The 25822-nt window shown below is 34.7% G+C and overlaps 1 protein-coding gene across 6 annotated transcripts in view; it reads left to right on the forward strand.

Moving 5' to 3' along the window:
* Window positions 1-25822, forward strand: part of LOC118735725 — a 189109-nt gene that overhangs the window by 125092 nt on the left and 38195 nt on the right. For all 6 annotated transcript variants that reach the window (XM_036465656.1, XM_036465655.1, XM_036465657.1 and 3 more), the window contains 2 exons: window positions 905-1136; window positions 2986-3133. In XM_036465656.1, coding sequence (XP_036321549.1) covers window positions 905-1136; window positions 2986-3133 — 380 coding nt within the window. The remainder of the gene's footprint in view (window positions 1-904; window positions 1137-2985; window positions 3134-25822) is intronic.

Below are 25822 nucleotides of genomic sequence, written 5' to 3' on the forward strand. Positions count from 1 at the left end.
CATGTACTATATATTACATTACTTTCTGCTGACAAGAGAAGCGAGCGCGCAACTATATACAACTACAACTATTGCTGGCGCTTTTGGCGTTATGCGCGTTGCACGTTGCGCGTATTAAAATGTCAGAACAATGTGCTGCATGCCACAATTTTTACGATGACGACAACGACCGTGCTGCACTCAATAACAACCGTTGACTTTAAGAGTTCGATAAAGATTTTTAAACCAACATAATTTTTGTTGTTATTGCTGCTGTGTTATAGAGTAGCTAGCTGTTCATTAATACTAACTATGGCTACCTCTTCTAGCGCCGATGCGATACTACTCCTTAGCATGGCCAAAGGTAGACTCCGCCACAGCTACCAAAGCAATCAACAATAAAAAATGAAATGGGCGGGTGCGGCCCGGCGGCGGCTAGCCATTTTGCAATTGCTACTGTGCGCATATTTCATAGCCATGGCTATGATGAAGGCGGCAGTGGCAGAGGCGGCTATGGCGGCGACGCCGGTTGCTTATCAACGGCCACCAATCAGCCGAACATTTGCATTTACTTTTGTATTTTTTTTTTGTTTGTGCATGCATGGCCCCTTCCATGAAGGAGATAATACAAATTTGCTCAAGCGGCAGACGACTACGGGGCTTTGTGGGTGAATTTTAATTAACGCACAGATTTTATTTCAACAACTTTGTCCGCCCATTTTGAGGTCGATGTTTTTTTTTTTATCTACGCATGTGTGTACATAAAAGATTTCAACCTTTCAAGCGCTTATTTTACATGTAAATATACCTGTATGTACTATGTACATACTTTCAGATACATTCATATATTAGCCATACATATTTTACTCCCCTTCGTTTAAGCTCGCTTTAAAAAATGCTTTTTTTTCTCTCACCCTCTTTTCAGACTGAAAACCGATAATAACGGCGGCGCTTGGTGCCCCAAACACATGGTCTCAAATGCGTTGAAGGAATATCTGCAGGTGGATCTGCTGCAAACGCACGTCATTACGGCGATACGTACGCAGGGTCGCTATGGCAAGGGTCAAGGTCAAGAATATACAGAAGCGTATGTGCTGGAGTATTGGCGACCGGGTTTCACCAAATGGCTACGTTGGAAAAATACACAGGGAAAAGAGGTGAGTGAATGCGTGCATGGAATGGAATCAGAAACGAAGTTTTTGAGTGATTTAATTTTAAAGTGGAAATGCTTAAGAGTGCTACGTACATACATATGTAAAGTGATATATTGGTGTTCACTTTGGGATGCTTAAAACGAACCTTGGAATGCGTCCGGGAACTCATTTTTGTTCAATTCCTCTTGTTTTCCTGATAAGAATGGTGTAAACTTAAAAATCCCATTGCCTTGTTTAGTTGTGTAGAAGCTCTGATTCCAGACAGAAACTTCGCCATGAAAATCTCAAGCAGGGGGCCCGGGTAGACAACTACTATCCTCCACCTGGTAATATAGTAATTTTTACAGATGTTTATAAAATGAACGACGGAGGGGGAGGGGTCTTCTCTCTCGCAACCCTACCCTGAGCCGTTAGTTTCTACTACCGGATCATCGTAGTATCTGCCAGGCTAAGGACTCAGCTATAATGGAGGGTAAATATACAGGTGTTTTTCATTAGTGAAAGCCAATCATAAATCAATGCTGTGAATATTGAAAATTTTTACCTCTACCCTCTTACAAAATGGCCTCGGCCTTATAAATATCTGGTCCAAGGAATTTGAACTCAGCGTCAATTCTACGAAGGCCGGATAATACTATTAACCAAGAAATAAAAATGTTATTTATTTTAAGTAGAATAATTAAGGTCAGTTTGGGTTTATTCTATACAGGAAACTCGACTGCAAGCGAAACATCGAAGACAGCTCCAAGAAAGCCAATACCGCGCTGTACGCCTGTAAGGTATAAGCAAAAAATGGGAGAAAAGCCATAGCTTGTATAAGACCCATACTCTACTACGGGGTCACTGCCTGGTTGCCGACGATAAACATGACCCTATCCAGAGCCAATATGAAACCAGTATCTACAGTGGACGGCTTCCATGCTTGTCCACTGCTAAAACCCTCAGTTTTCGCTTACCGGGCCACAGTAACGTTTTTCAATCCGAACTTGAGGGCATAATGCAGGCCGCTGGTTAAGTCATACCTTCCAACCCTCAAAAGCAGGCTATACTTATATATTCTGACAGCCACCAGAACAACGCCGAAAGTAGCCTTAGAATGCAGGGACATTCTTGGCAACTGTATGGCCGACAAGTTGACAAGGTAAAACACTGAAAGAGCAGTGCTGAATTCCACTCAAGACGCTGGTATACCGCTAACTTCCTACAAAGACAGATTAAAGACTAAACTCATAGAACCCACTTGCCAGACTATCAGATAAATTTGGCCGCATGTTGATGTAAAGCGATCGTACTCGGCTTAACCGTTGTTCCTTCATTTCCTGGCGTTTAGTTCTGCCTTTAGCTTTTTAATCAGGGTATTAACGAACAGTGTCTTAAGGGCTCGCATGGTAAGAGGTTAGTCTATACAAACAACAATTTTTTCGCAGCTGCAGCGGCGGGGAAGAAGTGAAAATCATCGAAAATTAGCTCGGCCACTATCCTATCCTGGCAAAGATGCGCAGCCAATAGTTTAGCAAGTACTTTTTAAGTTTTTAAGCCGACTTGAGCTCTGTGAAAATTCTAAATTTTTTGTGCTACATAAAGCTCGCTCAGTGATTAAATTTCCATGGAATGGAAGGAAATAAATGGCTGCCGCTTTAACCTAACTTCGAAGATTATTTTCTTGAGAATGTCATCTCTGTTGCGTTAGGATATTCCAATCATGGGCTGATTTCCTCCGCCAGCCTAGCAGGTGCCTAAGGACTCCACAACCAATTGTTAATACTTAGTAATTAAAAAAAAAAAAGAATTAAAAAAATATTTTAAAAACAACCTGAAATAATATTATGAATCTTTTTCCGTTTTTCAACAGATTCTGCCTGGCAACATCAACACGTACAGTGAAGTGGAAAACCTATTGCAACCAATAATATTTGCATCGAAAATACGCATATATCCATATGGACAATACGATCGGACGGTGTGTTTGCGCGCCGAAATTGTCGGTTGTCCGTGGGAAGGTGAGTAGCGACGGAAATAATCATTTAAGTTTTTATAGCTTTTTAAAATAAAAATTTACTTCAGCGTTCACTTCGATTTTTTGCCCCTAAAGAAAATACATCACTTAAAATTAAATAATTTCCTCCTTTATATTATTGTCCACCACTCTGCGACCAATGCGTCGTAATGGCGCCAATAATGCGAATTCGAGACATTAAACGCTATCAGCGGTGCCCCTTTCGTGTACTTAATAAAATTGTAATTTAAGTCGTTAAGGGGCAGTAAAAGCAAACAGTAAAGGCAGCGAAGTCAACAAAGGCAAAGGTTAGCTGATTGGATTGTGCCGCAATGGTAGCGAAATATACTTTTTGTTTGTGCATTAGGGTGGTCAAAAAAAAAAGTAATGACGGAATTTTAATGCTCTCACACTCTAGGATTGTTTTACGTCGGAAAAAATATACCCCTGTTTTTTTATATTGAAAACAAAAAAATATTTGGAGGTCGCTCAAAGCGCTCAAAGTTTCCCGCGTATTTTATATGGGGAAAACCACTTTTCTTCGAAGTGGTATGGAATTCTTGAAAATCAGTATTTTTCGATCGGAAAACTCTGGTTCTCTTCAGAAGACTTCCAAAATAATAATACCAAAGTGTTTATTTAACCATTTTTTAATACGAACGATTTTTTTATTGGTGCCCCCCTACTATGAAAAAAATGGTTAAATAAATAATCGAGTATTATTATAGGGAATCTCCTGTAGAGAAATTTTTCGATTGAAAAATATTGATATTTAAGAATTATATACCATTTCTACCGTGAGTCGTTTTTCTCCCATATAAAATACATGGACAACTTTGAGCGCTTTGAGCGACCTCTAAATATTTTTTATTTCGAAATAATAAAATAGAGGCATATTTTTTCGGTATAGAACACTCCTAGGGGGTGAGAGCATTAAAATTCCGACTTTACTTATTCCCATGCTTTTTTTTGGGCCACCCTAATGTACATACCTATGTACGTATATAAGTAGTTGGGGAATGGGCAGGCGGATGGCGTGGTGTGGCGTGATCTATGTAGACATTCGCAGACGTGCAACGCACTTGAAAATCGCGTGCAGACAGTGACTACTACCGCCGACGACGGCGACGCCCCAAACAAGAATGAATGTATTTATTTTTTTTTTTTGTTGCTTTCATATGTCAATTTTCCGATTTTCAACTTAGTTTTGTTGCTGTTGATAGCGACCTTTTTGCAGTTGAGCTGACTGTTGAAAGACGAATGTGAACTGACGGTGCCTTGCGAGATTGTTGCATGCAATTGTTGAGTAGCAGCTAAAAAAGTGCAACAAAAAAATAAAATTAAAATAAAAAAACAACGATGGCAGCAAATGCCAATAACAAGGCTGCCAAAGCAGAGAAGGGCAGCAATGCCACAAAAGATGGAGGGGCGACAGCACTGCTCTAAAGTATTTCCGAAGCGCAAGTGGAAGACAAACAAAGGCCAGCTGCGGGCACTTGCCAACGAAAATTGGGAAAATATGTACATACATGTAACTGTCACAAAGCACAAATTTGCCAATGTGTAACATACTTCAAGGCGCAGTAGCTTTTTTTGTGCATGATTTATGTATGTGTTTTGCTTTTTTGAAAAATCATTGCAATGTAATTATTATACAGCAAAAAGTGAGCAAAGTTGCCAGTCAAACATGGCGAAAAAGAAAACAAAAATGAACTTAAATGGTTGCGGCCACATGCAAGCTTCCTTTTCGTTGAACAAAAAAAAAAAAAAAAAATAAAAAAAAAAAACAAAATAAAAAATACTCAACGTTGTCTATCAAAGAGCTAAATACACTTTAGTGCCAAAGTAGGCGTAACTTGTTTCCGCAGTGATGACACAGAAAAAGGCATTTAGCATACGGCTAGAAATTTTATTACATCGACTGGGCTGATTTTTTTTTTATGGCAAAGGAGTGGAGTGCTTACACCTTTCAGACAACACCATACTCCCCCAGAAAATTATGCAACACTGCAAAGCATATGTCAGCACTGAACGCTAATACGCGTGAAAAGCAAAAATCGGAATCGCTGACGGTGTGCGGCATGTGGTGGCATTTATTATATACATTTTTTGGGTTTAAATTCTTCCGAGAAGGGGTTGTTGTTAGTGCAGCGTGCTGTATTTACCCTTTTAGGGATGCCTAAACTTCAGTTATGCATATGTGAGCATGTGTGCTGTTATGAAATTTTTATTTGGAGTGGGTCAACTTGAGCTGGGCCCGGAAATTATATTTGGGTGTGCAACATTTCATATGCAAATTAATAACGATAAAATGCTTTTCTATACTTTTTTAACGACATACATACATGCCTCGTATCTAGTTACGTAAGTATGTATGTTTGAATATATGAATGTACATATGTACGTATGCTGACGATTACACCGGATTCTACTAACAAATGAATGCAAATACAGGAAGTGACTGATTAGGGTTTAGCGCCGGTTAGACTAATTAAAAACAAGCTCTGGTTAAGAAAAAATCATTCCAGAAACTTTATTAAAAATTTAAAAAAATGTGCACTTAAGCGGATTACGCAATTAAGCATAACGTATGCATAAGCGTGTCCTAAACTGTAATAAGCAGGACATGGAAGAAAATAGCTAATGTTGCACTTAAGCGGGTTGCGCAATTAGGCAACACGTGCATTTATGCAGGTCGTGCACTTAAACCAACTAAACGTTTCAATAGTATATGCGGATAAATATACTATTTTTTAACTAAATTAAACTTAGCAATATATTCTCATTTAAAAATCGCTTAGGCGTTTGCAGAGCCAAAAAGAAGAATATATTCGCATTTAAGCAGATTGTGCAACTAAGGAAATGTTACTTAGGCGCGTAATGAACTTTTTCAAACCATACTTACATACAAAAAAGTAGATACTTGCGTGGTTTGAAAAAAACAATTGGTGAAAATTGTATAATTTTAATGTAATTTGCAGTTTGAAGTTAAAACCCCGTAAAAGTTTGCATTTAAACGGAATGTGCAGTTATTGAGTAGACTACTTAAAGTCTTACATAAATGAATATATTAGTAACGGAAAGATGAAATGAAGTGAAGTATTTCGTAAAAAGTGTACTCCTATATTTGAATGGGATGCCCATCATTTGAGAAAAATTTCCGAATGACGCAATTAAGCCGAAAAATAAAACAATAGAGACTTTAAAAGAAGTTGTTGAAAAATGTTCGTAGAAATTTTATTTTTAGACTGGATTTACCCTCAGAAGCCTTTATTTTCTTATGAAAAGGCCACAGACGCCCTAAAATTGGGTATACATAACTTAAACGGGTAAGGTGTTGGCCGCCCCTTAACAATTGGCACACTTATTCTACGAGTATTGGTTCGTTGTGATACCACTGAAAGAACAGAAAAAGAGAGAATCGCTGAGTGCCGCGGACGAAGTGTCGTGGCCGGCAGGTATCAGTCACGGAAAGCTCCTTTGGCCCAGTTGGAAAGCACGATCCAAGGTGTCTTAGCCGCATGCTAGCCGAAAGTGATCCTTAGGCCGCCCCCTGTTCAACCTCGGCCAGAGCAATCTTGCACTGGCATATGCGCTGGTTTTTGCGAGAACCACCTTTCCAAGAGGGGTCCACAAGTAGTCCAGGGAACTTTGTCTCTCTTCTCTTTTGGTGGTGTTATTGATTCGTGGGTACCACTTCTGGCCGGTTTCTTATGAAAACTGTTTGGGGGAACTTTTTGGCTGTGGCAACAACAACAACAAAACCAACGGCAACAACAAAAACAACAACAACAACAACAACAATAAAAATAACAACCACAACCACAGATACCCAAGGAAGAGTGCTTGACCTACTCAAATAGAACTAACAGATAAATAACGAGGGCCCAAAGCTAGCGACAATAAATTTCAGCTTAGTATTACATCCTGAGTTGAGTGCACATCACTTTTGATCAGACTACTTTGAAGTGTTAATCACTGACTAAGATATTTTGTGGTTTCTGTCCATACTCTGTAGAAAGAACTGAAAATGAAAAGTAAGTGCCTCAACATCCTTCTGGTTATATACAGTGGTCTTTACTAAGAAATGACATCTGTCACCTAATGGAATCTTATTTCTTTTTTTTATGTTTCTTAAAAGGAAAAAAAGCATTTAATTGAGTATCGCACTTAAGCATAACATTTTTAAAAATAACATTCTCAAACAAATAAAAAAGGCAGCTAAACGAATCTCATTTTAAAACTGCTTACTTACCAGCGCACCTATCAATGTGACTTGACGTACACGTAAACATTTACATACATACATATGTGTATATTTATGTATAATATTTGATATGATTTCATATTCGACAGACAAATGAGAATGAGTTAATACAACTAAGTACGAGCCCTAGAGATACATACATACATATATGTATAGTACATAGTATACGTTATGTAAAGCGTAAATATATTTCCTTCCCTTAAACTCTTTCCATTTTTTAATTATTAGCCTGCATTTGCTCCCTTTACCAAGTTCATTCAAATGCATACGTATGTAATAATCTCATTTGCCCCACCCTTGAATTCCTGTTACAAAAACAGAGCAGAATAAAAATTCCATTTAATCTTTTTTATTTACTCATCTAAGTCTCTGCGGTTTGTCTTATGAATTTTTCATTTACTTACTCAAAATTTTATTAGTTATACAATGCATATGCAGGAAAGTATACAGTAAAGGGTTGAAAATAAATGTACTTATGTGGAAATGTGTTCACATGAATATTTTAGTGTTCATTTGTCGTAGCACTTGGCCATAAAGTTAATTAAAAGCGACAAAAAGGTTTGAAAATTTAGTATTTACCGAAGTTTTCTACACATTTTCTGTAATAAATACAGTCGCTGAGGAGCAATAAAAAGCGTCTATATGACAGCATAGTGCCAGTTAGTTGTAATTGCATTCATTAATGAACTGAAGCTGAGTAAGTGCTACAAACAGGTGTGAATAGTGTTTTGCACAAAAACGTACTGATTGTAGTAGATATCGACGGAACTATGGAAAAACCTGGTATCTTGGAGATCACTACTTTATCAGTGGTGGACCCAGGTAGGGGAAATTTGGGGAAATTTGAATATTTTCGCAGGTTCAGAAAACAACGAAAATTCCAAAAATTTTTTAATTTTATAATATTATTAAATTTCTTGAGATTTCTTATTTTTAGGATAATTACCAAAAATTTCGAAAACTATCGAAATCCGGGAGATTCTAGAAATTTTGGTAAAATGAGAATATTTTGAAATGTACAAAATTATTGAGATCTTAAAAATTTTCTATATTTTCCAAAATTTTGAGAATTTTATTTATCTTAAAATCCATCATAAAATGCAAAAAAATGTGAAACATCACAAATTGTCGAAAAATTCTTATGTTCATGTACTTGTGTGTAAAAAATAGAAAATTCTTAGAATTCTAAAAGGTATTAACATTTTGGAAAAATTCCAAAATTGTTCCACTTTTCTGGACTTTTCAAAATTTTGTATTGATATAACAAAGTTTGAGAATTTTAAATTTTTTGAAAATTTTGAAAACATCAACGTCCAAAAATTTTTTTTATCTTCAAGAATTACGAAAATTTTGTAAATTTTCCAAAAACGATGTAATATGAAAATGTTTTCAACATTCGAAAACTTTTAATTTCGTTTGATCAATTTCGTATATTCGACACTTTTTGTTAGAATTCCTACAATTCTCAAAATTTTTAAAAAATAAAAAATTTCTAGAAATCTAGTATTCATCATTATATTGAATTACTGGGATTTACTAAAATTTCTAAAATTCACAAAGTTTTGAAAGTTTAGAAAATTTTGGAATTCCACTCAAGTTATTTAAAAGGGGAAACTTCAAGAAATTAAAAACTAACAAAACTCTAAAAAAAAATTAAACTACGGTGATTTTTAAATTTATGTACACGATATATGTTGAAGAATTTCTTGATGCTAGGAAAAAAGTATATTATTCTAAGGAAATATACTAAGGAAATGGCTCCAAAAACATGGCTGCCTTAATATGAATAAGCGATTGGACTCAGTTTAAGGAAAACACAATTCCTTAGTTTTCGGTACTATTTTCTTTCTTCTTAGGAAAAACGAACTTGCCGTGAAAGGAATAAGTATGTTATTTTGCTCGCAGCGCTCAAACAGTCATAATGGCCGACAGAGCAAATTGGATTTAAAAAAAAAAAAATTCTCATTTATTTTTTACGGTATCTATTTGAGTTTGCAGGGTTTTCCATTTATGGAATTAATTTTCCAATTTGTAATTTCTATTTAAATAATTTAATTTAAATTGAAATAATTGACTTACTTTACTCTAACCTCCTCCAACCGGACTCGAACCTGCGATCTCCGAACCAGAAGCAGTAGTCTTCACGCGACGCCACAGCCGACATTTGCCAGGAAAGCAATTAAATTCGTCTTAACAGCACTGACGAAATTATTACTTATATTGAGTAAATTTACTTCCTTATATTAAAGACGCACTATTTTTAGCATTAACCTCAATTAAGGAAAAAATTTTAGTAATTTTTAAATTTAGTAATTTTTCATACTATTAAGGAAAAAACAGTAACTCTAAAACAATGGTCGGCATTCTAACACATTCAAACGTTGCAATAAGTGAGACTGTGTGCGTTAAATGAACTGCTCAGCTTTCACTCTTCGTATACGTGTGAAACACACATGCGCTCAGAGAGCGCTCAGTGAGCTATGACCTGCCGACCACTGCTCTAAAATAAGGAAACTGGCTTCTTGTTTTAAGGAAATGCTTCTTGATGAGTGCGCGATGTACTTACACCATACGGATGTCTCTAATGCACCCAAATGCTCATTGGATGTAATATAAATGTTTATTTGACTTAAACTTAAGCTTAATGGTATAAAAATGTCAGCGGAACATTATACTGTGTTCAACTAAAAATAAATTATTAAACTATTCACTTATTCTCCCTTTTCAATTCGAATTCAATCTGCATAAACGAGTCCACACTCAATCACACAAAAAGCATTTTCAATTTCATGGATAAAATCACTCTTAAACGAATGTCAAAGTTCAATAGTAACCAAAGGTAATGGATATTGCATACACTTTTTATGAATATGTATTTATTAACTGTAAATACGAGTACCATAAAGCATTTATTTTTATCACTTGCGCAATCAATTCGCCGTTTTTCCTAATGGCAGACAATTAAATGAATAATCAAATTATTGGCCATATAAAGGTGACAAATAAATCAAAAATTTAAAATTAAAAGGGTAAGGAGTCACGTCTAAAGATAGGTACACATATCGATACACAGACACATTAATGCATATGATTTCAATAAACCAGAGACTCAGAGACCCAGAATAATAATTATTTCATGGCGGAGTTTTAAAAAAGTCATCCAAATTTTCGTAAGAATTATAAAAGTCTTTTGCTAATAATTATGTGTGAGAAAATTATGTTTAGTCTTCGAAGTCTTTTATTTTGAGACTTATATTATAAAAGTCTTTTGATAATAATTATGAGTCTGAAAAATATTTGTATATAATCCCGAACGGGTCCCAAACCAAGCCTCAGACATCCCAAACTACTGCCAGCCTAGTCCCGAAATGGTCCCAACCTAGCTCCGAACTGGTCCCCAGTACTGAAATGCTCCTGAACAAGTCCCGTCTTTTAAGACTTAAAATATACACATACACACATATTAGCCATGCCGGGATTTCCAGTGGTAAATATAATGTTTTTCAGACTTAAGTCTATATCGCTGACACCTTTGAGTCGTGAGGGCCCAGAAACCCAAAAAGTTATCCGCCCCACAGAGGCCTATAATTGGACATATGTAATTTCATTGGTGTATCCGCAGTCCGAAGGTTCTTTAGAGAACACGATTTTCTGAACTCTCAAGTGCTCTAAGGTCAGTTGAAGTACCTTTCTAGTGTCGAGTTTCCCACTAAAATTACATAGATTGATAGACAGCTTACGCTTTTCACTATTGAAGTAGATTCTTTTCTAACTAGGAGGCTAAACGAGCGATTAAAATTACTAGAGTACTGCCCTCCTCGTCCAAATGAAGTTTGGGTTTTGAAAACCAAATCTGATTTAATCGATCATATCTTCAAGAGATCATGAAATAAGTGTCTAACTTCAAATTCGTTAAAAGATAATGACCAGATCAGATACAATTTAGTAATCTGTTACTCTCGCACAATGGGCCTAATTAGCTTAAGTGCTCTCATTTCTAGTGAAACAGAGTAGACTCTGTGTTAATTTACCCTGTAAAAAGATGATGGGAAGAAGCCACGTGTAAAACGATCCATTAAAACTGGCCCGGCTTCGACAAGAACAGGTCCAACTCATTGATTCGCCCAGAACGTCCACTACTTACTTATACAACTTACCGGAATTATAAACGCCCGCTGCTTTGTGGGAAAACCGTCCAATGACTTTTGTCTGAGCTGCCGTATCGCTCATGAAAGCATTGTCTCTGTCACTTCCCTACCCAATCGGGTGTTAGAAGACGCTCATCTCACTATCAACTCGTTGGCTGTCTGACGGACGCCAGCGCAGCAGGTACTATTTATGAATTCGCAACGGGATCGAATACGAGCTTTCTAATGGTACCGCAATGTGTCCACTAAGCTTAAGTGTGCCTCTTTCCTATACTGGATGCCGGCAGCCATCTTATCCTAACCTAACCTATCCTGTAAAATGTATACTTGTTTAAACGATTAGCCAATAAAGTCTACAAAGTCTCGGTTTCGGTATGGAATTCAAATTTATAAAATCTTAGACATCTTATACAAACATACAAAATATTTATGTTTATATTAAAAACATCCCATGCTATTTATCATTATCCCTGTATTACAAAAAACGCTTTGAAACGACAACAATAGTAAATTTAAAATCAAAATCTATCAAAATGCAATCATTAATCATCGCTCACAATCGGTGCACTTTTTAAGCCACATTTATTTTGCTAGCTTACAACAATAAGAATAATCAGCAAATCACAAGCAATGCAAGCGCCGCATGACAAATGAGACAACAGCGACAACAACGATGAGTTAAAATACATTAACAGCGCTTGTAAACAATATTAAGACGACGTAAAGTGCAGCTTAGCTGAATGTCAGTCACTGAGCAAAGTGAAGATGTGCGCGCATAGTTACATGATACATGCAATGAAACATCAAGCGATTGACAGTGGTGGGAATGAAAATAGCATTGCTTTGTAAAAAGTTAAGTACCAGAGTATTCCCCATTTAATTCAAACATTTTTGGTTCAGTTAACCAGGAAATTAATTAAGCAGGAAAATTGGAGGTATACTTCTTTCCGACAGCAAATATTTTTAACCAATTGTGAGGGGAAACAAATTAATCGGCGGTAAATTAAGCGGGGAATACTGTACTACGAAGCTCAACAAATTGGCTATATTTTCTTACCGTAAAGGTTGAGAGCATGCACTTTTCAAACAAGTATTTCAGATTGCTCTTGGTTCATCATCACTGACCAACCGGTGAGATCCTGGGTTTGCCATTGTCGAAGTGACGCCAATGTGCCATATTCGACGCATCTCTTATACCAAATTCTGTTGAAGTACTGGGACGAGGAAATAAATTTTGCATTTAGTCCAAGAATAGTCCATAAATCATAAAGTTTGTCCAACCAACACCGGATTAAAGTTTCGCCGGTTTTTTTAGGTTTCAAGCGGTTTTTTCCACTGCCAACCGGTGTCTTGAAAGTAGCCATAATAATTCTATAAACTAATTCGTCTGATTAAAGCTTTTGAACCAATATATATGTATGTACATATATCCCCAAACCTACTGTAACCGGCCCATCAAAATCATGTATTGACAATAAAATAATTGAACCGGCATTACGCCTTCCAAACTCGCTCAGTCCAGATATGGCATGGTGTAAAATTTTCGAGCCCATTCACACAGACCTGTTTATCTTGATATCTGCTTGGCTAAACGAGCATGTGATTAGATCTGCCTCTGTTTATTCTCTTTGTAGCAGCCACAGATATGACGATCATATCTGCCTAAAATACAGTACTATTCACTTCAAGGGCAACGAGAGCTAACAAAAACGGCTCAGAGGGGACTCCAGCTCTATAGCAAGATTCCGTTTGAACCCGCCCGTATACGGGTATACGTATAATGATAGTATCAGATAAGAACCTCCACCAATTAACAGATTGTCGCATTCTCCGGTAAGGTTTGGTGCATGAAATCGCCTCCAGAACGATAGCTCTGGGGGTTGGGTATCAAGGTCTCCCTCGCTTCTCAGCGGCGAGCTGTTATGTGGTAAGGGCTCTTTTTCATCGTACCTCCTCGCTGCAGCGCTGAGAGTGGGTTGCCTCCTAAGCATCACATCGAATCGATATGTGGCCTTTTATGGGTTTCGTTTTTCGGAACCAGCAGGGAGGCAGAGTATGATCTCCAGTGCTTCTCTCTGGGCCTCGAGCGTAGCACATGTAATACAGTTTTTCCTGTCACTTTTTCAGCGCAGCTGCCCTCGACCAACAGATTGCCAGGCATGCATACATATATCCATTGCATCAAACAAGGGGGCAGAGCCCCAATATCTAGTGGAAAAAAATTTGCACCGCAACAGAATTTTGGTGGTCCTCTTCACACGGGGCAACATATTGCCCGTGCACTATAATGTTGATAAATTTATATGGCTATGTTATACGATAAACTTAGCGACTTTTATGTTAAACAATTTTATACCAGATATTGTTTCAAATATTTTAATCAATATATTTTCTATATACTTTCTGCTGAAATGATATCAATATTTTTATCGATATATTAAACTACTTTGTTATCGATAATTTTATCGGCGTATTTAAAAATACATTTATACGCATTTTTTATAAGTTATTCGAAACTATTGTCCAAATTGTTATCGATATGTTTATCGGTAAAAGGTCATCGAAGTATCGATATAAATATATCAATATCGATAAAGTAGTAGGCTTACTTTTCTTTTCATCTTTTCTAATTTCATTGACCGATATATATGTAGATATATTTAACAAAATTCTTACCGATACAATTATCTATGTACTATATATACGCCTATAGAAATATTTTTTGAATACGACGCCGTTTCTTGTACTGATTAACACTTCTCTTTATCGTTATCGACATTAATATTTAGTTATCGATTTGAAAACAGTTAACCTGCACATTGTCAATACTCTGTCACTTTTGTCTGTGCTATTTTTATGCTCACAACTGCAGCTATGCGTGCTTACGTGCTCATTGCAAGCTAACTCGCTTTGTTGCCTGATTCTTGCTGAGTGCTGGTCACAATTAACATTTGGCTTATCATCATCGTCAATGCGTTTGATGCTCGCCTGATGATGGCGATTATATAACTATGTACGTACATACATGTCCACATCGGTTATTATTGTGAAAGCGTGAAAAAGCCTTTAATATGTTAAAAGGTAAAAAATTATTATGAAAAAAATGAGCTTGTATGTAGACGTGCGCTTATCGTGTTGCATATAAAACTATGCATTCACTAGCCTAGCGCAAACGAATAATGTGTCCATTTGAACTCAGCTCCGTGGTGCGCTTGGGTGCGCCACGCAAGGCTGGCTGGCAGACAGCGCCAGTTAACTAAAAGCTATAGTATTTTTTTTTTTTGTTAAGTTTTTATGCATTGCTTACTTAATTCTCGCATTAATTTTCTTATTTTTTTGCTTTGAAATTTTTGTGATTGTGGTGCACTTTTGCGCCCTCCGCGTACAAATATTTTCATAGCCTTTGCCTTTGTCTTTGCAAGCAGCAGTGGCATGCCACAAGGCGCTGAGCTGAAAGTGGCTTTGCATGTTGACCTTTGTTATTTATTGTAACCCTGGCAGGTATTTATTTTTGCTTTTAGCTGCAATTTTTCCTAACGATAATGTTTCTATATAGTTTTTTTTTAACGCAATATTTTTTTTTCGGGCTAGGGTGCGGCTGGAAGTTTGTTTTTATGATTTTGCGTGTAATACAATTATTATTATTTTTTTTTCAAATTTTACTACTTAATGATACTTTTCCACATCTCCCATACATAAGACTTTCCATGTCTACTCCATTGTACTGCACCAAAATGGACTTTCTTAAAGCTGAAGAGCAACGCGGCGTTGCTTTCCAATTCAAGTAAGAACCTCATTTTACTCACGTTTATTTTGTGCGCTCGCCTCTGCCACTCAAACCATATTTTTCTCACACCTCCACATATATTTTAGTTTCTTTCGAAAAAAAAAAAACCTTCCCTTCAATATCTTCTGCCACAGCCCATTCGCACCACACCGCGTGGTTTACCATTTCGTTTTTACCTTTAATTTATGATTACAATTTGTTAACAATTAGTTATGGTTTACAATGGTGGCTTGTTATTTTTGTTAATGCATATTTCCAATTTTACACACATATCCATCGCTTGTTTATCTATGCATGGAAATGTGTGAGGGCTCTCACAACACGCACACGCTCAGAGAAGTAGGCTTGCTGTAGAATGCCATTGCATTTCCTGTTACTTTGACATAGATTTATGAGCAGTAATTAAATGTGCTTGATTTAATACAACACTTTTCCATTCAATTGATGCCGTGATGATAACAAATTTTGACATGCATAGGCTTACTTACGGAAACATTCAATGAAAAACCTAAAGGTGCATACATACAAATATATATACATATATATATTTTATGAACATTTTTTGATGCTAAATGCTAAATATTTATTCACACCAAAATGCATAATGCATTTTTATGCCTTGTTAGTTTGCGGCCACCTATAAATAAAAGTTTACTTTGATAATTTTTCACTATTCTATTGTTTTTCATGCCCTGCAACACTTTAATCGCTGTTTACGTTAGTCCCAATATGTATGTATGCACTTGTATTTGTGATGTAAATATAATGCACTCAATTTAAAATTAAATCGGCTGTGTAACCTGTCATTTTATGTCAAATTCATTTACAGCAAATATGTTTGTAGCCTCGCAAAAGCTGGTCAGTCTTGTAGAAAATGTTGGGTTATTTCCCAAGTTGCAGCGGTAATTTTTAGAATCATCGCTGAAATTCTGATAGGACATTAATCTGTCAGAACGACACCAAAAATTTAAGATCTGTGACTTTCCAAGCAGAACTTTCGCTGACATTTTTTCCAACTACCCGAAAGTGGACTACAGGTGGTGAGGGGCGCATCCCTCACCGGCAGTGGCGTAGCCAGGATTTGGCTTTGGGGGGGGGGGCTGAAAAAAAATTTCCATCGATAACTTAAATTTGTGACACACAATGGCTACAGGCGTCGCCTGAGTGCATTCTTTCATATATTTATGTATGTGCCAGTTTTACCGTTATTAATTTTTTATCTACTCGTTTATTCCATGGGGTCTTCATTCTTTATTTAAATTTAAAAAATTAAATTACTATACCGTTTTAGAAATCTGAAAATTCACTGCGGGAAACTTTTTTATTCTGTTTTTGCCTTCGCCTTCTCATCTTTGCCTTTATAAGTTTTGAAAAAAGGTTTTGAAGGAACCATTATATCACATTCCTAGGCAAGTTTTGAAAGAATATTTTCGTTACTAAATTTTATTAAAACAAATTATTGAAATCAGCTTCATATAGAAACAGTGTCATCGTTTATTCAGAAAGCGATGTTCTTAAATATCATAACTTTACGATACTCACATATTGACTCGATTTGACTATTTATTTTGTTATATTTTAATTTGTATTATTTGTTCATAAAAATATAGTTTATTCCTTAACAAACACTAAATGAAAATAAGTTTAATCTTTGAACAACATTAAAAAAAATCTACAAGCTTTCGTAAAAATTTCGAAATTTCTATTTCAATTTTATCTCTTAATATTTTGCAGTTTTTTAGCTCATTCAATTTTAGTCTAATAGAGTGCAAATTTAAAGTAGCTGTGATTTACAGTTGATGTATGGCATATTTTTGACGATGTCGGTAATTTTCTTCCATATTATCTAAGTATGTTCGACGATTATTTTAATGAAGAAAATGAGCAACGCCTCCATCAAAAAAAAATAAAAATATTAAAAATCAACGATAAGTCGCAGCTATGTATTTTAAACTTGCGCTTTATTTGAATTGATCGGGCTACAAAACTGCATACTCAAAATATGTATTTCTAGGAAATCTAATTAAAAAGCTTTACGAAAGTTTTTTGATTTTTTTTAATGTTGCGCAAAGATTAAACTTGGGATTTATACGGGTTTTGTTAAAGTGTAAACTGCATTTTTATAAACGAATAATTAAAATTTGCATGCATATGGGCAAATTAAAAAGTCGATACAATTTACAGTCGAAAAGTACAGTTTTTATATAGATTTCGTACTGAAGGAACAATTTTATTTCCCAACACTGTGGGGAGCTAAGCAAAATGGCCTAGTGTATTTCGCAAATATTCAAATACATAATCCACCAACCGATAATTTTATATATATTCATTAAAAGTTAATTAAAGACTGATGACAAGTCTGAAATAAAAAAATTATAAATCGGAAGGGTAAAATAGTATTGTGTTATTAATTCAAAAATTAAAAGTTTAATTTCACGGAGGGGGGGGGGGGGGGGGCGAGCCGGATCTATCCCCCCAAATCTCCCCTGGCTACGCCACTGCTCACCGGTGATATCGTTTCAACAGTGTTGGCCTGTAATATCAGCAAATATTATGTTCATCTTGGCGTTTAGCGACAAAGTTTCAAATTACCAATGAGAGCACACCGTTTTAGGCGCTCTAGTTGGCTAGCTATAGAAGTTCTGTCGAGTAAAGCTGACCAGGCGATATCGACATAAAGTATTTATAATAGGCTGTCATTGAGGCAAAACATTTTTTCACACAATTTCACCAAAGGCTTCCCTGCAGCGATAGAAGACAACTAGTGCCTTCCTCCCTCTTTTTAAGTCAGCTTCCTAACTGGTGTCAGGCGCAAATTCTTCATCCAGTCAGAAAGCTACATGCGAGAAAAAGCTTTTGAAGCAATAGTTGCATTGGGGTTCTTGTATTTCAAAGCCTGGCCAGGCTTGACGACGTTGGTGAAGTTTGCCGCCTATTTAGTCACCAGATTTAGGTAACCTTGTGTCAGATTTTAAATGGAGTCCAGATATATGTATACTCTTCACTATACATAAGTGCCACGTCGTTGCCACTATAACCACTATCCAGAGCAATAGTCTCAACAAGACTTCGCTTAAGCTCTTTAGGGAAAATCGAACTGTGTTTTCACGACTGACTGGCCAGCTTATTAGCCCAGAGCTCAATCGATTGGACTATAAATTATGGTTCCTTCTGGAGGTCAAGGCTTGCACTACTACACATCCAAGTATTGAGCCTTTGAAGTGTGCCCTTGTTCAAGCAGTTGACAAATTATATTAATCGATGAGTGGACAAACTGACTTCACCGATGCTGGAAGTCAGTTGCGGGCCAAAAAAATTTCTGAAAATTATTCACTCGTTTTCATTTTCTTAACCAAATCCGACTTTTTTTTATGCTTTCACTGAATTTTATGACACTTTACTGTATTATAGCGTAAACAACAGAACAATACAAAGGTTATACATTTTATATACGTTTGGTGTTAAGGGTGCCACCTATTTGAAAATTTAAAACAATTTAAAGGAGTAAAAATATATTTTAATACCTACATGATGAAGAAAAACATTTAAAAATAAATATTTTCGAAGGGAGTTGCCTGCCATCTTTCTGAAAACTTAAAAAACAATTAGTCAGAAAGTTAGGATTTGTAAAATTCCACACAAATCAAATGTGAGATATTTGAATAAATGTGTGATGGCTTTGCGTAGGGTTGCCCCCATCTGAAAACTAATACTTAAGAAATTTCAAAAAAACATTTAATTAATATTTTTTCTTTCGTTTCGTTGTCCGGTAAGTAAATTATTTACTTTGGGCAGAACAACGTCTGCCGAGTCTGCTAGTACTACATATGTATATATATGTATGTATGTAAGAAAAAATTCGCGGTACTAAGTATATTTGAGTTTTAGATAAAGGAAGCCATTTGTCCGAACTTCAGACTGAAGGAATTCGATTTAACTTTTTTCTGAGCCAGAGCTATTTAGCAGTAAATCTGTCATAAGTGTTTTCGCATGCAAAACAAAGTGTCTTATTTTCTTTCTTTTCCCAATTTCCGAACTTAACCGAGTATTTATTTGCGCTAAAATTAAAGTTTTACGTAAACTACCTACAGAAAATTTCGCTTGATGAAAAAAACTTGGGAAACTTTCACCCTTCTATATATGTAGGTACTATGTATGTGCTATTTATGTAAATCCGTGTCATGTACTAGCTTTTCTACAAGAAAAAGCGTAATTAAAATATCTGTATTTAAACAGATAAAAGCTGTTGTAAGTTCATAATCGTTCTTTTCGTTTTTTCTATGATTACTTAAATTTCCCAAAAAGGGAAATTTTATTTTTTGTAATTTTTTAACTTTTCCTCGCTTCTAATGGTTACTTAAACTGAGAAATTTTAGCTCAGCAATTTTTCTTGATCAGACAAAAATTTCCCTAAAAAGGGAAATTTTTCTAAAATGAAAATAATTTGTATGTGATTTTTTGCCAGCGAAGTCTGCATCTACTTATTATAGTACAATCACCCCTTTAATAAGCGCTTTTAAAAATTCTGAAATATTCAGTTTGTACAGAATCATATGAAGTCAGTTCATAGTCCAAGAGGGGTAGTTGTTTAGGTGCTCCTATGTAAGCAGCGGCGTACCAGAGGTGGTCATTTTTTCTCCACATATTTAGACCCTTTTGGTTACTAGTGTTGGTTACAAGGCAGCCTGTGCTAGTATAAGTATTTAATCTAGAGTCTAGACCCACTTGCTGCAGGGTAAGCTTGTGCCTCACATCCTTCTTAGCCGCCATGTTGACAGCTTTTACCATACGTGCATCATTATGTGTAATTATGTGATTTTTGGTAATTACAAGAAATTGTATATGTATGTGCATACATATGTATCAACGGCCAGCACAACGCAATGTTATTAATGACAAAAACACAAATGAATATAAGCAATAACAACAAAAAGCGAAACATGCACGAATTTCTATGAAGCTTTAATAATGCTCCCATGTGCGCGATTAGTAATTCTAGACCTTAGTGTATATGCGTTTGCACGCACTCTAATATGCACATATGTATGTACATTAGGGCGGCTCGATTTGTATGGGAGATTTTTTCGACTATGCGCGTACAACAGAGAAGGATTCTACGTGTAACTCTAAGCAAATTTGCCAAAGAAACCATGGGTCTAAAATCAATTTGGAGTTTACAAAATTACGAAAATAGATTTCGTAGCATCATTAAGAAGTGCTAAAATTTTGTATAAAAACATGGTATAAGTGTTTTTTTTTTTATAAAACTCTTTCTTAAAACTTTCTTCAAAGGTCGTAACAGTGAAAATTTTCAGATTTTATTCGAAACCTATTTTCGCAATTTGGCAAACTCCAATTTGATTTTTGACCCATAATTCTTCGGAAAATTTGCTTACACATAGAATCCTCCTGTGTTATACGCGCATAGTAGAAAAAATTGACCCGTCCTATTGTAGATGCATATTTAATCAAAAAAGTACATACATACATATATCTGCATGCTTGCAGGCATATTTTAGGCACGTGAACAGATACTACGTGTGCAATTATATTTCGACGAATTGGAATTTTACCAAATTTTCTGGCATTTATTCAACATGAGTGAAAATTTTCGTGTGCTTTACTAACAAATACATTATTAATGTCTATACACATGAGCATACATATAAACATGAATTGCTAATACCCAACGATCGGGTGCATTACACATTCATACGTACATATTATATGCATGTATGTATGTACATTATTCCCCTGGCACAGGATATTGTAAATAGCGCTCATTAAGCGGCCGTATATGTGCGTCAGGATAATTACGCAGCTCTCTAAATTATTTCCATTGTTGTAGCAGTTCCAATACTTTTAGTTCTTATTGTTGGTTTTTCGGGTATAATGTTAAAATTATTTCGGCATTTTCTATAATTTCACGTCGAAAACGGTTAATATGGCTTATGCATTAGGTCATAATGTCATTAAGCCACCGCGCTTGCATGCACAGGTTATATTCATACGAGTATACTTATTCATTATTTCCGTTTTTAATTAACACACAGGTGAGTTAAATATAGACGAAACTAGTTTAATTGCTTGTATGCAATTATTATAATGTATTAGCTTTTTGCAAATGAAATGTGAAATGAAATTCCTGAAAAGCGATAAGAGACAGCGTAATACCAGGGGGCTTTTGGCAAAAATGTCAAATGCAATTGGGCATGGGAAATAGGCATTGGGATATAATATGAAATGGTAGGCGAGATATTATATTTTCATAGCTTTCAGCAAAAATTAGAAAAGTTGACACTCAAGCTTTAAAAATTAACAATTTTTCAATGAGATAAAATAAATACTTTCATTTAGCAAAATAAAAAATAAAATTAAAAGGAGATGTGAACTGTGTGTCTTAATTCTTCAAATTTCCTCATAGTAAGCTTGGGATATTTTTCCCTGTTATATATTTATTTTGCACTAAAAAAAAATTCCACTTGGAAAATTTTACTAATAAGGATGGGAAATTTTTATAAATATGTAGGCACCTACTTCCACATTGTGTTCACTATTCTATAAATAAAAATATTCAAAATTAGGGAAATTTTATATTCGCGTTATATTGCTGACTGATTGCAACATAGCTGTTTACTTGCCCATTGTGTTCACTATTACGCAAAAAATAAACATTTCCCATTTAAGGGAAGCACCAATTTTAAAAACAAAAATGGGTATCAGAGAAATATCCGATTTGGGAAATAATTTTTCTAAGGAAATTTTTTGTTGACAATTATACGACAATATCAAAATCAAGCAATTTATTTGTCCATAATTTTCTTGTGCTCATTCTTAAAATTTTCCTTTGCGTTGTACGAAGTTATTTTTCGCTTAAAAAACTCCCCACATTGAAATTGCTATTCCGCGAAAAATACAAATATCCCTAATCAGGGAAATTTTAATATTCCCGTTCTATTACTGATTGGTTGTTACAAAGCTATTTACTTGCATTTTGAATTACCTATTACGCAAAAAGTAAAAATTTCCCATATAAGAGAAATTTTTTAGCACCACTTCCAAAAAAAGTTTTGTCAAAATTATTATTATAATCCAGTACTATTTCGTATTATATAATGATTTTTAAAAGATTATTAGAAGTGTGAGTTTTAGCTTTTCTCATTTTTTAATTTTCCCTTTGTCCAAAATTTATTTTTCGTGTTAAGGAAAACTTTGTTTTTTAGTCTAAATTTATATCATAATCAAGAATTTGGCATTTTTCATTGATTTAAAAAAAAATCGTTCACGTTCAGAACTTAAAACAAAGTATGTATTTGACTTAAATTCAAATATTTACGTTAGAATTAAATTTTTTTACGTTAACTACAGAAAATTTCGCCTATGTTTGAACTTTTTTTCATACAAAAATTAGATTCACATCAAAAAGTCATATCAAGAAAAAGGGTAATTTTAGTGCCAACATATTTTTAACAGATAATAGCAGATGTAAGTTCATTATCAAGATTTCGTATTTTTCTACGATTATTTAAATTTTTCTAAAAATAATTTTTTTTAGTCTTTAAAGTCTTTGGTTCGAATGCTTGCCTTAGCATTACACCAGTCAACACGATTTTTGGGTCTGACTTCTACATGATAAATTTTAGTTTCTCCTACGCTAAAAATAAGGGAAAACATTATTTTTTTTTTATCCAAGTTTGCTTTTGTAAAAATCAGAGCAATTATTAAATTTGTCTGGAAAAATCACTACCTTTTATATTTTTTTATAATTTTAGTTTAAATTACGATTAAAAAAGTTTTTGCTGGGTATCAGAGTCTTTTTTATTTAAGATTTGTTATATAAGCAATAACATATAAATGTTTAATAACAAGAAATTAATGTCTAAAAGTGAATATTTTTCGTATTTCTTATACTTATCGGCGTAAATTAGACAAAAGCAAACTTTAAGAACTCAAATGAAAATTCGAGTGTTTTTTTAATGTTTAGAATGAGCATCTAAGCATGAGAACAGAAACCCAAAGAAAAAAAAAATTTTGTTGCCCGGTGTTATAATTCAATCTCCAGCAATTTTCATGAACACCTTAAAATTTTCCTGAGGTTGATTTTCCTACATATTGAATTTTAGTAATTTTGGTATCTTTCTTCTGTTTTACAACAAAATTATATGTTTTTTTCTTTTTTTTATCAATTTAGATTTAATTTAATTTCGCTAAATATCTGCTTGATTTATTTGATAAAAGAAGAGTTAGGAATGAATATGTATGTTTGTTGGTACCCACCTTTTAAATATTATTTCTCTTTATACAAAATTATTATGAGTAAACTAAAGCGCACCAAACTGTAAGGGCATTCATTTGGTATCCATCATAAACTTTTCATAAGTATTTCGCAAATAATAAAAACTTATAGCATAATAAATTAAATAAAACAAACTACATATGCAAGTGCCGTGCGTTATTCATTTAACAAATATTGCTGCAATCATTGCCACAAAATCAGCAGCAAATGTGTGGAATAAATAAATTATAATCAAAAATCCCTTCACGAACGATTGTGCGAGTTTATTTTCATGCATACATACTACTAAATATACTACATCTATAGAATGCTTATAGTATCTAGTTATACATACATAAATATAAAAACAATTAATATACTTTTACATACACACTTATGTACCTACATACATATATATGTTTGTATATGTTGTAGTATGAACATGGTCGAATTCATAAATATGCACATTGGGCATTCATGCCAAACGAACGGAAGTCAGAATAATTTATATGATTTTCCATGGGAAATTATTTATGAAAATTGCAAACGCACCGCACTTGACCGCGAGATTAAAAAAAAAAACATTAACATCAGCAAAATTAAACGTGGGGAGGATTAAAGCGTTGTGAAGTATTAAATACTTTATGATCCATTTATATTTAGTTAAGTGTGTGTGAGTTTCACTTTATATTCTGCAACCATCGCATCAGTGCTGCATGGAAGCCGACAGCTTGTACGCATTTCCTGTGCTACCGAGAGGATATTGGACAGTTTATGCATTTAATACTATTTATTTAAATTTACTTAGGTATATGTTAGTTTATACTACCTGTATATGCATGTACATATCTACACATATATGGCTCAATGAAAAGCGAAAGCTTTTATTTTTATGTTTTCACTCGAGTCAGCTGCTAAGCTTCAAAAATGGAAATTTTAATTCATATTTAAATACTTTGTAATGCGAAGAAAATATGGAGGCCAGGACGCAGCAATATGAAATAATTGGGCAAGCAAGTTAGTGAAAAATATTTTTTTAAGAAAAATTAAATTTCCCCTAAAAGGGAATTTTTTAATTTAAAGTATTTTCAGTTTTTATGCTAAATGTCTTAGTTCTGCTTTATGTAGGTTGTGATTCAAGACAAACAAAAAATTTCCTTTGAGGGAAATTTTCACGTTTCGCCTTTTTAATGCTGCTTTCATAGATCATTTTTTCATAAAAAGTAAAGTTTGTTTTTAGCCGACTTCTAAAAAAGGAGGAGGTTATCAATTCGTCGGAGTAATTTATTTATTTTTTTACTTTATGTATTTATGTTACCGCATATCTTTGACGTTAACCGAATTCTATAATTTTTTTTAAGGAAAGGTGGTACCTCAGCGGTGGTCCCATACTAATTTCCCTCCAGTACTGCTGGAGTCAATTGCTACTTTTGAACGGCTACTACACCGACTCCTAGGTAAGTAGCTACTCTATTAACTCGTGGTAGTGCACATGGTAGTGCAGAGTCGAACCAGTCGTAAGCAGAATAGCGAAAAACTACGACAAAGAGCGCCCATAAACCACGCAAGTGACTACTTTAGTAACTCCCGGTAGTGCAGAGAGAGCCGATGGTGACTACCGCCTAGGACATTGCCTTGTAAAAGTAGTCGATGAAATACACTGCAAATAGTCGGTCGGTAAGTGACGGTGTTTATAAGGTACTCACTCCTGTAGTCGCTCCCCCGTACTGCAGGGTTGGTTTAGATCCGATCGTTGGATCATGAAGAAATTAACGGCTTTTTAATTTGTATATGAGAATTGAATTCGGTTTTGTTTTTTTTTTACTTAAAAATTACTTGTTATATCACTACATGATATTTTAAATTGATGTTTATGTTAATGACACGGAAATGTTAAGAAAAAAATGGGAGCTGGTGACAAAGAGCGCATCAATCGAAAATAGTTTGAAATTCAGCTCAGCAAAAAAAAAAAACATTTTCTAAGAAAAAGAAAATTTCCCATAAAAGGGAAATTTTTTTTATAAAAAAAAAGTTTCAATTTTTTACATAAATTCTATGTCATATGCTTCATTTAAAACGTTCTAATAAAACCTTAAGTGGTCCCTTTAACGGCAATGCGTTTTAATAACTCTTTTACCGAATAGTCGCTAAAAACAGACGTACAGATTCCATATAACGGGTGATTTTTTTGAGGTTAGGATTTTCATGCATTAGTA

This window comes from Rhagoletis pomonella, unplaced genomic scaffold, assembly GCF_013731165.1.
Source record: "Rhagoletis pomonella isolate Grant_MI unplaced genomic scaffold, Rhpom_1.0 Rhpom_scaffold_00003, whole genome shotgun sequence".
Taxonomy (NCBI): domain Eukaryota; kingdom Metazoa; phylum Arthropoda; class Insecta; order Diptera; family Tephritidae; genus Rhagoletis; species Rhagoletis pomonella.